The 13,101-nt window shown below is 44.3% G+C and overlaps 1 protein-coding gene across 4 annotated transcripts in view; it reads right to left on the bottom strand.

Moving 5' to 3' along the window:
- The window catches only part of Nudcd3 (NudC domain containing 3), an 81,904-nt gene that overhangs the window by 65,352 nt on the left and 3,451 nt on the right, over positions 1 to 13,101 (bottom strand). For all 4 annotated transcript variants that reach the window (NM_001419338.1, NM_001103362.2, XM_087582057.1 and 1 more), the window contains 1 exon segment: positions 9,751 to 10,073. In NM_001419338.1, coding sequence (NP_001406267.1) covers positions 9,751 to 10,073 — 323 coding nt within the window.

Here is a 13,101-nt window from a genome sequence, read left to right on the forward strand (position 1 = left end):
CTCTACTGGAAAAAAAACATTAAAATTCCACATAAACCTTAAAGACACACCCTATTCTTAGGTTGAAAGAAAAATATAAAGATATCAACCCATCCTGTTCCGAAACATGAACTGAAGGTAAAGCTTTCAATCAAATTTCCATATAGAAAAACTAATTTCTATAAAGAAAAGTCTGGGGGAAATGATTAAACATGAATCTTACTAATGTCAAATGTATTAAAGATCCACAGTAAGGTAAATAGCTCGGTAATGGCAAACAAAAGAAACATACAGTATAGTGTTTGTAACTAACAGAAAATCATCCACGAGGACAAATCAAAACCTAAGGCAGGCAGGCAGGCAGGCAGGCCAGCAGTGAACTGTACTTAAGAGCGGGTAAGAGGGTAAGAGCAGCACAGACTTGAGTCTAAGCCACTCCTAAAAGCTGGAAAGGGGTCAGGTTCCCTCCCCTCATGCAAGCTGGCAGTGAGAGAGCAAATGGGTAGACTCTCTCAGGGGCCAATTTAGCAACATCCATCAAAATTAAAAAAACCTTCTGACCCAGTAATTCCTGTTCTGGGAATTCTTCCAACTGATAGGTGTACACATGTTCCAAGAAACAATGCACGCATGCTCACTGCGGTATCATTTGTGACACCAGCATACTGTAAACAGCTTAAATGCACCCCCCCCCAGGGACCATTAGATAATGACTCTAAGATCCATACGGTATGATATACTCTATGGCAGTCAAGAAAAACCCTGGCTACGGGTCAGTTACTGGAAAGCTTCTGAAAATCCACAAGATACACAAACCACACCCAGACCTATCAGATAGACCTCTAGTGAAGGGGCCCAGCAATTTCCGCTCTGCATCAAGTTCAACAGTAGTGAAGAACCTCGGGGCCAACCAATCAAGGGACAGAAAAGCCCAGATGCCACTCCTCCGCAACATGAGCACAAGCCACTTCTCCGAACTGCAAAATAAAGCTCGACAGTCCTGCCCCATGTAATTTTAAGGACTATAAAAGCTCACATGTGTGCTAAGGAGAGGGTACCTGGCAACAGAAAGCACCAAGTCAGTGCCAGCCGTTTATGAAGCCTGAGTGATCACAGCACATTTAGGGGATGTGGCAAAGTCAACAGTCACAGATGTGCTGTGTATACACATGTACAGTGTATTATAAGCAAAGTATATTGCACACACGAATAGATTTTACAAAAGACGCTATGGACAAATTGTCTCCAGGAAGAACAATTTATTTCCATTACATAGCCTTGTAACTTTAAAAATGTTACCCTTAATCCAACGGTGACTTACAAGAAATAGGACAGAGGACATGCTGAACCAGCTCACAGTTAACAATCAGTAAAATTCACAGTAGCAAGCCCAACAAACAGCCTGATTCCCTCCCCCCCCCTCTCTCCCTCCCTCCCTCCCCACCTCTCTCCCTCTCAATGTTTCTGTGGAATGAACCCAGGACCTTACACACTGACTTCTTTAACAAGGATGTTCTGGGACGGGGTGAAAATTGTCAATTATGAGCCACTGGTGTTTGCAGGGTTATTTACAGAGTCAAACAAGCCATACAACATCATAAGGAAAAAAAGTTTTAAGACCTGCTGAAAACATTAAGATGAAACATTATCAAGCAGACTGCGTCACAGTAGGGAAGAGAGGCAAGAAGTTCAGACAGTGAGGCTGCCGAGTCCTGTACTCTTGTGCTCACTGTGACTTCTACTTCAAATTCTACCTAACAAACAAGTTATCACTTTATGAAAAAAGTGTGTGTGTGTGTGTGTGTGTGTGTGTGTGTGTGTGTGTGTGTGTGTGTTTAGTGCAGAAAGTTAGCATGAATAATTATGGAACAACTGAGATACAAGCTGGTCGTCACGGTACTTCTAGACAGGGGCACAGGTAGCCAGGACTAGCCTTGAGCTCTGTACGTGGCTGAACTCTGGTCCTCCTGCCTCTCCCCCAGGGCTCGGATTTGGTGGCTGTGCCACTGCCTGGTTTATGTAGTGCTGAGGATTGAACCCAGAGCCTTGTCATGCCAGGCAACCGACTGAGCCACATCTCTAGCCCAATACCTCAGCTTTAAAAGCATCTTTCAGATAGTCTAGTTACAGCTGCTTCTTCACAAAGCAAAGCAAATGAATTCCTGCTCGGCCTGATCCAACAGAGTCACTTCCATCCAACAATGCTAGTCCTTCCTTCTAACTGTAAGATGTTAGGTAAAGCCCTTGGCCATGGTACATCTGACAGTAATTTTCTTCTGAATAAAGGAAGCAGATCAGTGATTATCACTATTTTGAAGAACACATTTTTTTCAGGTTACTGCACCATGCTTCTACCTCCACCCCCAGATCCTCTGTAATTCTGACAAACCAGAACAGCAGATCAACTTCTGATACAGTTTCAATATCAAAAAACCACAAACTACTGTTTCCTAAAAACAAAGCCTGTTAAGTCTCACTGTGATTTAAAAAAAAAAAAAAAAAAAAAAATCGAGGTTGGGGATTTACAGTGGTAGAGCGCTTGCCTAGCAAGAGCAAGGCCCTGGGTTTGGTCCCCAGCCCCCCCTCCCCCGGGGGGGGGGGGGGGGAGGAATCAAATGAACTGCCAAACTTAAAAAACAAAACAAACAAAAAACAAGCCTAACATCCTAGTTAGCTAGGCATCGCTTTAGGCCACCCGGGTTCCTAGCACAAGAGTAAATTAGGGGTTGGGGATTTAGCTCAGTGGTAGAGCGCTTGCCTAGCAAACGCAAGACCCTGTGTTCGGTCCTCAGCTCCGAAAAAAAAGAAAAAGAAAAAAAAAAAAGAGTAAATTAGCAAGTACCTTCTAGAAATCAAGTCTTCCTAGCCGGTGATTCAACCAGGCCCTCATGACTGATGTCTGAACCTCCTTTAAAAACCAGCAATTTCAAGGTAAGTGCTGCAAGATGAACAGCAGGACAGCGCCACAGAGTGCAGACTAAGGTGGCAAGCAAACAACCCTCTGCTCCTGGCTCCTGGCGTTCCACTTGCTCTCATTTCTCCCTGTAACATCTGAGCACACGCTGTGCGGCACCCACCCTTGTGCAAGGCCAGAGTAACTTCAGGCATATCATACCCGGAGTGCGGGAAGAACTCAAAGTGCAAAACAGAATGCTGGACATTCTCCACATACTGTTCAATAAAATAGAAAGACAGGTCGTAAAAGTTTACAGATACACATTTAAATATATGAAGATGTTTGCATACATAGGGAAGAAAATATCCCCAAAATTTAGTGAGGGGTAGTAAGCTTTTCTTCTTTTACATACTTACCTGTTTTCCAAATACTGCATGAGTATCATTCAAAAGAAAAACAAGTTTCTCTTTTTTAGGACAAACGCAGTAAAAACAATAGCTAGCGGCTGACTGAGCGACACCCTATCAGGAACCATGCTAAGTGGGTCTTCAGTATTCATTTCTTCAACCCTCACAACAACCTCCATGGAGTGACTTCTGACCGTGCCACCATGACTTTTCCAGGGACTGCCTATGATGGCACCTGAGAAACCCAGACCAGCCAATGGAGAACTATTATAAAGCTAAACCGAAGGGCCAGGTTTCCCAGGTAGTGTGACTGCGCCCAGAAAGCCTCTGACACAGGCCCTGACACAGCCTGCCTAAGGGGCATCAATGACACGAATGCCACCAAAGGTGTCAGCGCTACAGAATCAATGTCAACGTTCTCCTGAAACTTTTATGTTGAAGCCCTACCCCTCAAGGTGAGGCTACCTGCAGCTGGGATCTCTGGGAGATGATCAGGTCATAGGGGCTGAGCAGTCACTAATAAGGCTTAACAAACATAAGCAAGGAGCCAAGAAGCTCATCGACATGACAATTCAGAAAGAGGACAGATCAACCAGCCAGTGTACATGGCTATACCACGAGGAGGTAAAAGCAAGAAGACGAGAAGAATTCAAACCATACTTGGCTAAATAGTGGGTTTGAGGCCAGTCTGAAGTCAGACCGTGTTTTTAAAGAAAAAAGAAAAAGGAGAAAGAGGGTGGGGAAGACAACAACAATAAAAAGCACTGGGGACAGAGCCTAGCGGGACACTGCTGTAGCATATCCCAGCCCCGCACAAGGCATGCACCAGACTGTCAGGAAACCTCTTCCACATGATGCAATTCTCCCACCAGGAAATGCCTGGGTCCCTGTAATGCCTAGGCACAAAGGACACACTGGCAAAGCTATGAAATCATACTGATACCGATGGCTTCATTTAGTGCCATGCTCACATAGGCGGAGCAGCTCATACACCACCGTGTGGCTCCAGGAAGCCCTCTCCTCACACTGCCCACTCTACTCACCGGCATAGGCAGGAGAAAGCAACACAACAGCATGGGCTCACTCATGCATGGGAGAAAAGGCACCTGACCCCAGCACTCTGGTAACTGTTTCCAGGTGGTAACGCATGCTCCCTTTGTCTGTTTTGTGTGGGTTTTGGGTGGGGTGATCTTGGTTTTGTCTACCTGGTTATGGTTTTTTCTTTAGTCTTTGTCTTTTTGGAGAAGAGGGTTTCACTATGGAGCCCAAACCAGCCCCAAACTCACCATGGCTGGGTGATAACTGGTATTCTCTCTCTCTCTCTTTTTTTTTTTTTTTTTTTTTTTTTTGGTTCTTTTTTTCAGAGCTGGGGACCGAACCCAGGGCCTTGCGCTTCCCAGGCAAGCGCCCTACCACTGAGCTAAATCCCCAACCCCGATAACTGGTATTCTTATTACGACCTTTTCCCACTTCCTTCCTTTAGAAAGGGTTCTACTCATGATTTATATAAGAAAAACAGAACTGCCACATGCTGTCGAGAGCCTTTCCTCTACAGAGCTTTTTTTCGCTGCCTGCAGCGACACCTGCAGGTGGAGAGCCTGAACTGCAGGTGCTCTGATAGCTTGGCGGTGAGTACTGCGGTGAGGCCAAGAGGTGAACCAAGCAGGCCACAGAGAAAGAGCTGATGCCTGGCGGGAGATAGTGAAAGCTGTGTGTTCCACAGTACTAGTCATGCTCACAGGCACTGGTCACTGATCAACTGCAACACACACTGAGACAAAAAAACAACCCACAATATCTACTATGAACAACTCCCAAACCTATAAAACTATGATGTACTTCACAGTCTTACATAACCAAGAAATTTTTTTTGTCTCCAAATAAATGGATATTAAGTAGGTGTTTCAAGCACCCTGGTACTTCTGTTCCTTCAGTTTCTTCTTTTCCTCATTCCTTAAGTGGACTTTTACTGTGTTGCCCAGTCTGACTGATTGGTCTTAAACTTGCTAGCCTACCCTGGAGTTGCAACTAAAGGCATGTCCACCACATGCCAGGCTCAGACTGGGAGTCTCCTGACAGCAGGCTGAAAGAGCGAGACTCAGAGCAGAGCAACGGCGGCCTGTTAGTAAGGGAGACCGTATCAGAGTGACAGCAATATCCTTCACATAGACCCCTTAATCACCCACAGTACTGTGCCTGTAGCTTTGTGTAAAAACTCTACATCATTACACACAGGTAAAATGTACGCTGCAGCCAGCCATGGTGGTACACACCTACAATTCCATATCGGGAAGGTGGAGGTAGTAGGATCACACAAGGTTAAAAACAATCCTGTCTCCAAAGCAAAAGTAAAATAAGAAAAATGCTAAAATAATTCTTAAGAAAGAAATTAGCCCACAAAATGACTCAGTTGGGTGGTGCACATGTCACTAAACCTGATGACCTGAGCTCAGTCCCAGCACAGATATAATGTAAGGAAAGAGCTCTCTCTCTCTCTCTCTCTCTCTCTCTCTCTCTCTCTCTCTCTCACACACACACACACACACACACACACACACACACACACACACACACACATGTAATTTTTAAAGCTATTACCATAAAACTTTAAGGCAGAGCACTGGCAATGAGGCAGGACCTGAGGACGAAAAGCAGCACAGTGCAGCCTGGCTAACACAAGTGTCTCTATCGTGGCTGTGAGGATTACAGAACTATTTGAGAGAAGGCGTAACTATATTCCAGAAGAGTTCATTGCACTGTTAGGCAAATTATGTTCCAAAGATACAAAACGATTGCTTCTCGGCATTTTGGCTGTGATGAAGTGTTAAACACACACAAATGCACCAAGTTTGATGGCCAGGCACTCCCAGCAAGGAGAGGCAAAGGCAGACAGATTTGTAGTTGAGACCAGGCTGGTCTACACAGCAAGTTCCAAGCCAGCCAGGATTACACAGTGAGAACCTGTATCAAAAAAACAAAACCAGAAACAACAAAAACTCCAAAAAAAAAGTATACTATATATACTAATAAATAACTTATAATAAGACTGGATATACAAAGTATAAACACATTATTACCTTGTCTTTCTTTCCCCAAGCATTTATGCAAAATTTTGTTGAGCATGTCAAGTGACTTTATCGAAGACCATCTGTCAATGCTGTATAAGAATGGCAGCAAATGATTCTCTAACAAAGGCATCAGAAACAGCAGTCACACAGGGGGTGCAGAAAGAAAGTGGAATCAGAGCTAAGCATGGTGGCACACACCTGTGATCCCAGCACTTGAGAGGTAGAAAAAGAATCAGGAGTTCAAGGTCATCCTGGGCTATAGATCTGTCTAGAAACCAAAGGAGGAAAAAAGGAAAAAGAAAAGAAATCAGTGTTCAAAGTCTCAGATCCTAGGTAACGGACTATGAAGAGGATACTGAAAGGGAGAGGTGCTTGAGCATAGATAGTCGCCTTAAGATTCTTCTTCAATTATTCAACTGACAGAATGACACAGCTTCACATCTACCATGGAGAGCTAATTGGTGGAGGAACTCCGGGGATCCAGCTCCAAGTGGAACTAAGAAAAGAAGCGCGTTTGACATTCCATTTTCAGACGCACAGAAACCGCACCTCAGCCGCAGCTGTAGACTGATGCTTCAGCTAGGAACTGACTCACCATTAAACTACTGAAAGGTGAGACACTACATATCTAAGCACAGAAAGAAAGGTCAGGACATCAGAGGTCTAACCTGAACAGCAACTAGAGAAGTAAAAACGTGGGTTTCGGAAACACATACAAATCTTCCCTCTAAACTCACTGCTATGGTAGCACTCGGACTGGCACCATAGCCAGAATGCAGCTTGCTGTTTAAGAACTTAAAAGAGAGCCCCACCATAAGGTAGTTATTCTTCTAGTCCATTACTCAAGCTAAATACAAATTTCTTTTTATTTTAGAAAATGCATTTTTTGGGGTTGGGGATTTAGCTCAGTGGTAGAGTGCTTGCCTAGCAAGCGCAAGGCCCTGAGTTCGGTCCCCAGCTCTGAAAAAAAAGAAGAAAAAAAAAAAAAAAAGAAAATGCATCTTTAAAAAAGTAAACCAAAATTCTTCATTTGTCTTTTTTTTTTTTTTTTTTGGTTCTTTTTTTCGGAGCTGGGGACCGAACCCAGGGCCTTGCGCTTCCTAGGCAAGTGCTCTACTACCACTGAGCTAAATCCCCAACCCTTCATTTGTCTTTTTAAAAAAGGTAAATATAAAAATGAGAGGTTGCAGGAATGTCTCCATCTGTGCAGTAAAGTGCTTGCCTTTAAAACCTATGCTAGAACACTTTGATCCCACCACTTGGGAGGCAGAGGCTGGTAGAGATCTGTCAATTTGAGGCCAGCCTAGTCTACAGAGTGAATTCCATGTCAGCCAGAGCTACATAGTGAGACCCTATTCTTTAAAATAAAATTAAAAGTGAAAAGATCTGAATTTAACCTCCAAAACCCAAGTCAAAACAAAGCAAAATAGTCAGGTACAGTGGAGGTTAATAATCCTAGTCCACAGGCTGGAAAGGTGGCTCAGTGGTTAAGAGCACTGACTGCTCTTCTAGAGGTCCTGAGTTCAATTCCCAACAACCTCATGGTGGCTCATAATCATCTGTAATGGAACCTGATGTCCTCTTCTGGTGTGTCTGAAGACAGCTACATAAAATAAAATATATATAAAATAAATAATTCTTAAAAAAAAATTTAAAATAGTAATAATCCTAGTCCAGGAGAGGCAGACAAGGGGGACTGCAACGTCACTGTCCATTTAACCTGATCAACTTGTGGAAGTTCCAGGGTAATGAGACTCTATCAAAATTTTTAAAAAAAGGCACCTGAGGAACAGCCTCCAAGGCTGTCTTCTGACCGCCATATGCACTTATACACACAGACAGCTAAAATACTCCTTATTGCATGGCTCTGTGAAAGTCACCATTAATAATGCATTGCTCCTCTAGGGTTTTCAGATTTGGCATCCAACAGTAAGGTATATACCGTTACTCTCACTTAACATTAATTATGCCATGAAACATCTGTATCTGTCAAGAGTTAAGAGAAACAGAACTAGCAGCAAATACTGAAAAGGATTTCTGTGAAGGCTGGCAAGATAGCATGGTCTGACAAACTGAGTTCAATCCCTGCAGCCGAGATGAGAGAGAGTCGGAACCAGTATTCTAACATGTCCCGTGGCCTCCACACATGCACCCTGGCACAAGCCCACCCATACACACAGTGAAAAAGCAAACACAGAGCAGGCATGTTTGCGTGCACCTTTAGTCCCAGCACTGGGAAAGCAAAGGCTAGCCTGGTCTACATAGAGAGGTCCAGGACAGTCAAAGCTATGTAGAGAGACCCTGTTTCAAACAGATATAAGGATGGATGGACAGACAGATGAATGAATATAACTATGGGGGATGTCTAAGCCAGTCCAAAATCCACATAGGCCACTGTAAGCTCCCCAAAACTGAGTACAGGTCCCATCCACAGAACTTTACTGAGTGCAGATTCCAAGCACAGAACTTCTTCTACCTCAGGGAAGTTGAAACTGATCAGGTCCACTACTACAGACCCTACACATAGCTACATATTCTTCACAGTAATACTGGACAAGTATTTGAGTGACGAGAAACTACAGCCCTGCCTACATGACAGAAAAAAACTGACTCTCACCTTGGCAATCTTCAAGATCACTTTATAAACAGACAGGCAATTCATGTTTTCTTGCACTTGCTATTTTTTGTTTTTGAGACAGGTCTCACTCTATAGCCCAGGTTGGCCTCTTACTCTTTATATAGACTATGCTGGCCTCAAACCTAAGTGATCTTCCTGACTCTACCTCTAAGTGTTGGGATTGTAGGTACATGCACATGGGAAAACTTTTCTGAATACCTGAATTCTCCAGCACCGAGAAGAACCTCTACCCCACCCCCAAAATCAACTAGCCCTAGTCAGTCAGATCTGAGTTCGGGGCCAGCCTGGTCTACAAAGCAAGTTCCAGAATAGCCAGAGCTACACAGTCTTGAAAATAAACAAACAAACAAACAAACAAACAAAGTAAACCTCTGAGGTAACAGACTCAAAGCTGAGCCCTTCCTAAAGGAGGCCCGGAAGCGCCTGGATGGAAGGCAGTCTGCTCACTAATTAATGTGTCTGAGTGCTGCTTGAGACTAGGAGACTAAGACACCAGCAAGAACAAAGGAATGTGAAGGCCATTTGGAGACAGCAAGATGGCTGTCTGCAAGCCACTGATAGAAGCCTTCAAATAAAGAGCCCAGGCAATACTTTAATTTGGGGTTTCCAGTCTCCAGAACAATTAGAAAATAAATTTCTGTAGTTAACCACCACCCACCAAAACAGAACTGATATTTTATATACCACACAAAACAAAATCCACTCCTAGGCAAACTTAACCTCAGTAGAGAAAGGAGGACACTGAAGAGGAGAGGCTCCTACCTGGGGAGCACAGGAGGGTCCTTAGGGCCTTCAGCAGCACTGCTAGCTGTTCCTGGAGCTTCTGCCTCCTCCGAGCCATGGGTCACTTTGCGCTCGGGGCCCTGTGGGCCTGGGAGCTCCTCCTTTTCTACTTCCCGAGGTCCACTCAACGCTGTGGTAGCATCAATCTCCACCTCCTGCACTGGGACTGGCACAGCTTCCTTCTCAGCTGTGGCAGCTGCCACTGCCTTGGCCTCTTCCTCCTTTTTTCTGATTTTCTCTTCCAGTTCCTTCTTCCTTTTCTCATCATCCTGGCGGGCCATGTGATCAAATGTTTTAAAGACCTAAAAATGAAACATAATCCAACAATAAGTTTATCTGCACCCTGTCAGACCACACCACCACAGAAATATAACTATCTTCTAAGTACAAAATTAAATAACAGGAAACCAAAACAAAATGGACACACTCTACAATTTCACCAAAACCTGGTAGGAATCACTCTTCCTCATTTCCAAAATGAACAAATGCAAACTAAGTCAGATCTCACCACATACAAACCTCGAGGACTCTAGACAGCTTTAATTGTCTTTACTTTTGGGGGACTGAGGTGGGGGCTGTTGCAAGATAGGGTTTCTCTAGTAGCCCTGGAATCTGCTCTGTAAACCAGGCTGGCCTTGAACTCATCAAGCTTGGCCTTGGCCTCCGCAGTGCCAAGATAAAGGCAGACACCATAGTTGTCATTACTTTTGCCAACCTTTCTGCCAATGTGAAGAACACACTCAGAGTGTGGATTCTTGAAACTGCCAGCAACTCAGGTTTAAAAAGAGAAAGATGAAAATCTACAAGATGCACTCAGGCTTACCAGACTCCTTCCACACCATCCCGACTGACAACTCAGGGGATGTAGGAGTGAGTACTTGACTACATAAACACCCACTCCGGGCCTACAACTGTGCAAGGAATAAAAACTCCAAAAAGCAAAAGGATACAAAAACCCTGGGACTTCTAACACAGGATTCCAAGATCAGGGCCTCCTTTCAGTATACAGACATACCCTTAACATTTTCTCAGACACAGTCACACCCATGAAGGTGCTGGGGCCATCATGGATGGTCCATACAGCTAAAGGGCCGGAGTGCAGGGCAGCTTGGTTAGTCCTGACAAGGCAATGGGTTCTATCTGCACAAGTACAGGCTCACACTGATAGAACTCTGTAGGAGGGGCATCGTGGAACCCAGATCCCCTGTCAGACTGTGGTGAGAACATTTCTAGAGAAAGAAATCGACAAAGAAAGAAGGATCAGGTTCTCAACTGGTCCTTAAAGAGTGTGTCTTCCATAAGCACCACAGGAGGAACCACCAGAGTTTCAAGAAGCAACATCACCAAGAAAGAACAAGACACACTGCACTAGGCAGAGGTAGTAAAAGCTAAGAAAGCAGTTGGGACAAGGGTGGAGCCCAACACCAAAGGGCTGAGACACTGAACATTCACTAACATGTCTGAACACTAGTTATAAGACAAAAGACAGTGCTAACTATGCTATGTGCTTCTACGGCCTCAAGGCTCACAAAAACCCTGTGAAGAAGACCACCAACATCCTAAAATGAAGAAAAATCAGATTCAGTGATGTTAAGTAACTTATCACAGTCTGGCAGTCAAAGGAAACAGTAAAATTACACAGGACACAACAAACAGTCTAGCCAGGATGGATGGATGGATGGATGGATGGATGGATGGATGGATGGATAAATGGATGGATAGATGGATGGATAGATGGATGGATGGATAGACAGTAGATTGATCAATCGATCGATAGATAGAAAGAATCCTAAAAGATGTAAAACTGGAGACGAAGGTCAGGTATGATAGCACATACCTTTAATCCAGCACCCAGGAGGCAGAGGCAGGTGGATCTCTGAGAGTTCTAGGCTGGCCTGGTATAAATAGTGATTGAACAGTGAGTTCCAGCCCAGCCCAGCCAGGTACACAGCCAGACCCTGTTTCAAAAAAAAAAGACAAAACAAAACACCAACAGACAAGCCCAGAACCATTTCTAATTTGCTTGTAACCAGACAGTCTGACTAGCTTCTCTCCAGCACCCATGCTAACAGTGTCTGAGTCCTCTGTGCTCAAAAGCACTCTATCTCTAATGCCTCAAATCTTCAACTTAACTACCCATCTACACCACCTGGCTCTCACACCACTGCGGAGCTCCAGCTGCCTTATGTTCACAGTACTCACCCTAGAGTCACAGAGTCCTTGACGGAGTAGATGTCCATAGCCTTCAATAAGCCATCTCAGAGGACAAGAGGTGAACTGGCTTCTCTAAGATTTCCCAACGAGTTACCAGAGAAGTGAGAAACAGGTGGCTCCTGACCCTCCTAATGAAGACTTCCACCAAGCAGTGTGTCTCCCGCTGACTCCAGGAGTTATCACTGTCCTGACTGACTGAACCACCTTTGTTCTTCACATTTTCTAATAATAATGAGCAGAACAAAATTTCCACAAGCTTCATTCATGCTCTAAACCTGAGAAGAAAACAGTGAGACAGCCTCCACCAGCAGCACAGTTCTTGTCTGCTTTCTACCACTGTGTAAAAAGCACCAGGATCAAAAACGACCTGGGGAGGAAAGGGTTTACATGACTTAGAGGTTACAGTCCATGTCAGGTGAAGGCAAGGCAGGAACTTGAAGCAAGAACTAAAGCAGAGACTACCAGGAGACAGCTAACTCACTCAGCCTGCTTTCTTATACACCCAAACCATCCTGCCCAGGGATGGCACTGCCCACGGTGAGCCCTCCCACACCAATCATTAGTCAAGAAAATGCCCCACAGACTTGCCTACAGGTCAATCTGATGACGGCAATTCCACAACTGAGATTGCCTCTTTCTAGATGTCTTAGTTTGTATTAAGTTGACAACAAACAAACAAACAAAGCCAGCACACACACTAGCAGTCCACTCCCCAAAATATCAGCAGGGAGCTCCGGAGCCCCCGAGCTCCACAGAAACACACCCAAACCACGTCTGCCTGCTCAGAGACGCTGGGGATCTCACTTTGAGAGAGGAAGTCACAGGAAGGAACCTCAGGATCACTGAGTCAGCAACAGAAAAAGAAGCAAATGAGTAGAAAGGACAACAAAACCCTTACCTTACAAGCCTCTTGCCAAAGGCTTTCTGTAAATTAAAACAAAACAACAACAAAAAAAAAGCAAAAAAAAAAAACAAAAAACAAAAAAAACACAAATCCTCAGGGACTTATTATGATCTACCCAATGAAAATATTATTCTCATATATATATATATATATAAAGTTTCTTGGTTGGTTAGGTGTGGTGGCACACGCCTTTAACCCCAGCACTCAGGAGC

The sequence above is a fragment of the Rattus norvegicus genome, chromosome 14, assembly GCF_021556685.1.
Source record: "Rattus norvegicus strain SHRSP/BbbUtx chromosome 14, alternate assembly SHRSP_T2T, whole genome shotgun sequence".
NCBI lineage: Eukaryota > Metazoa > Chordata > Mammalia > Rodentia > Muridae > Rattus > Rattus norvegicus.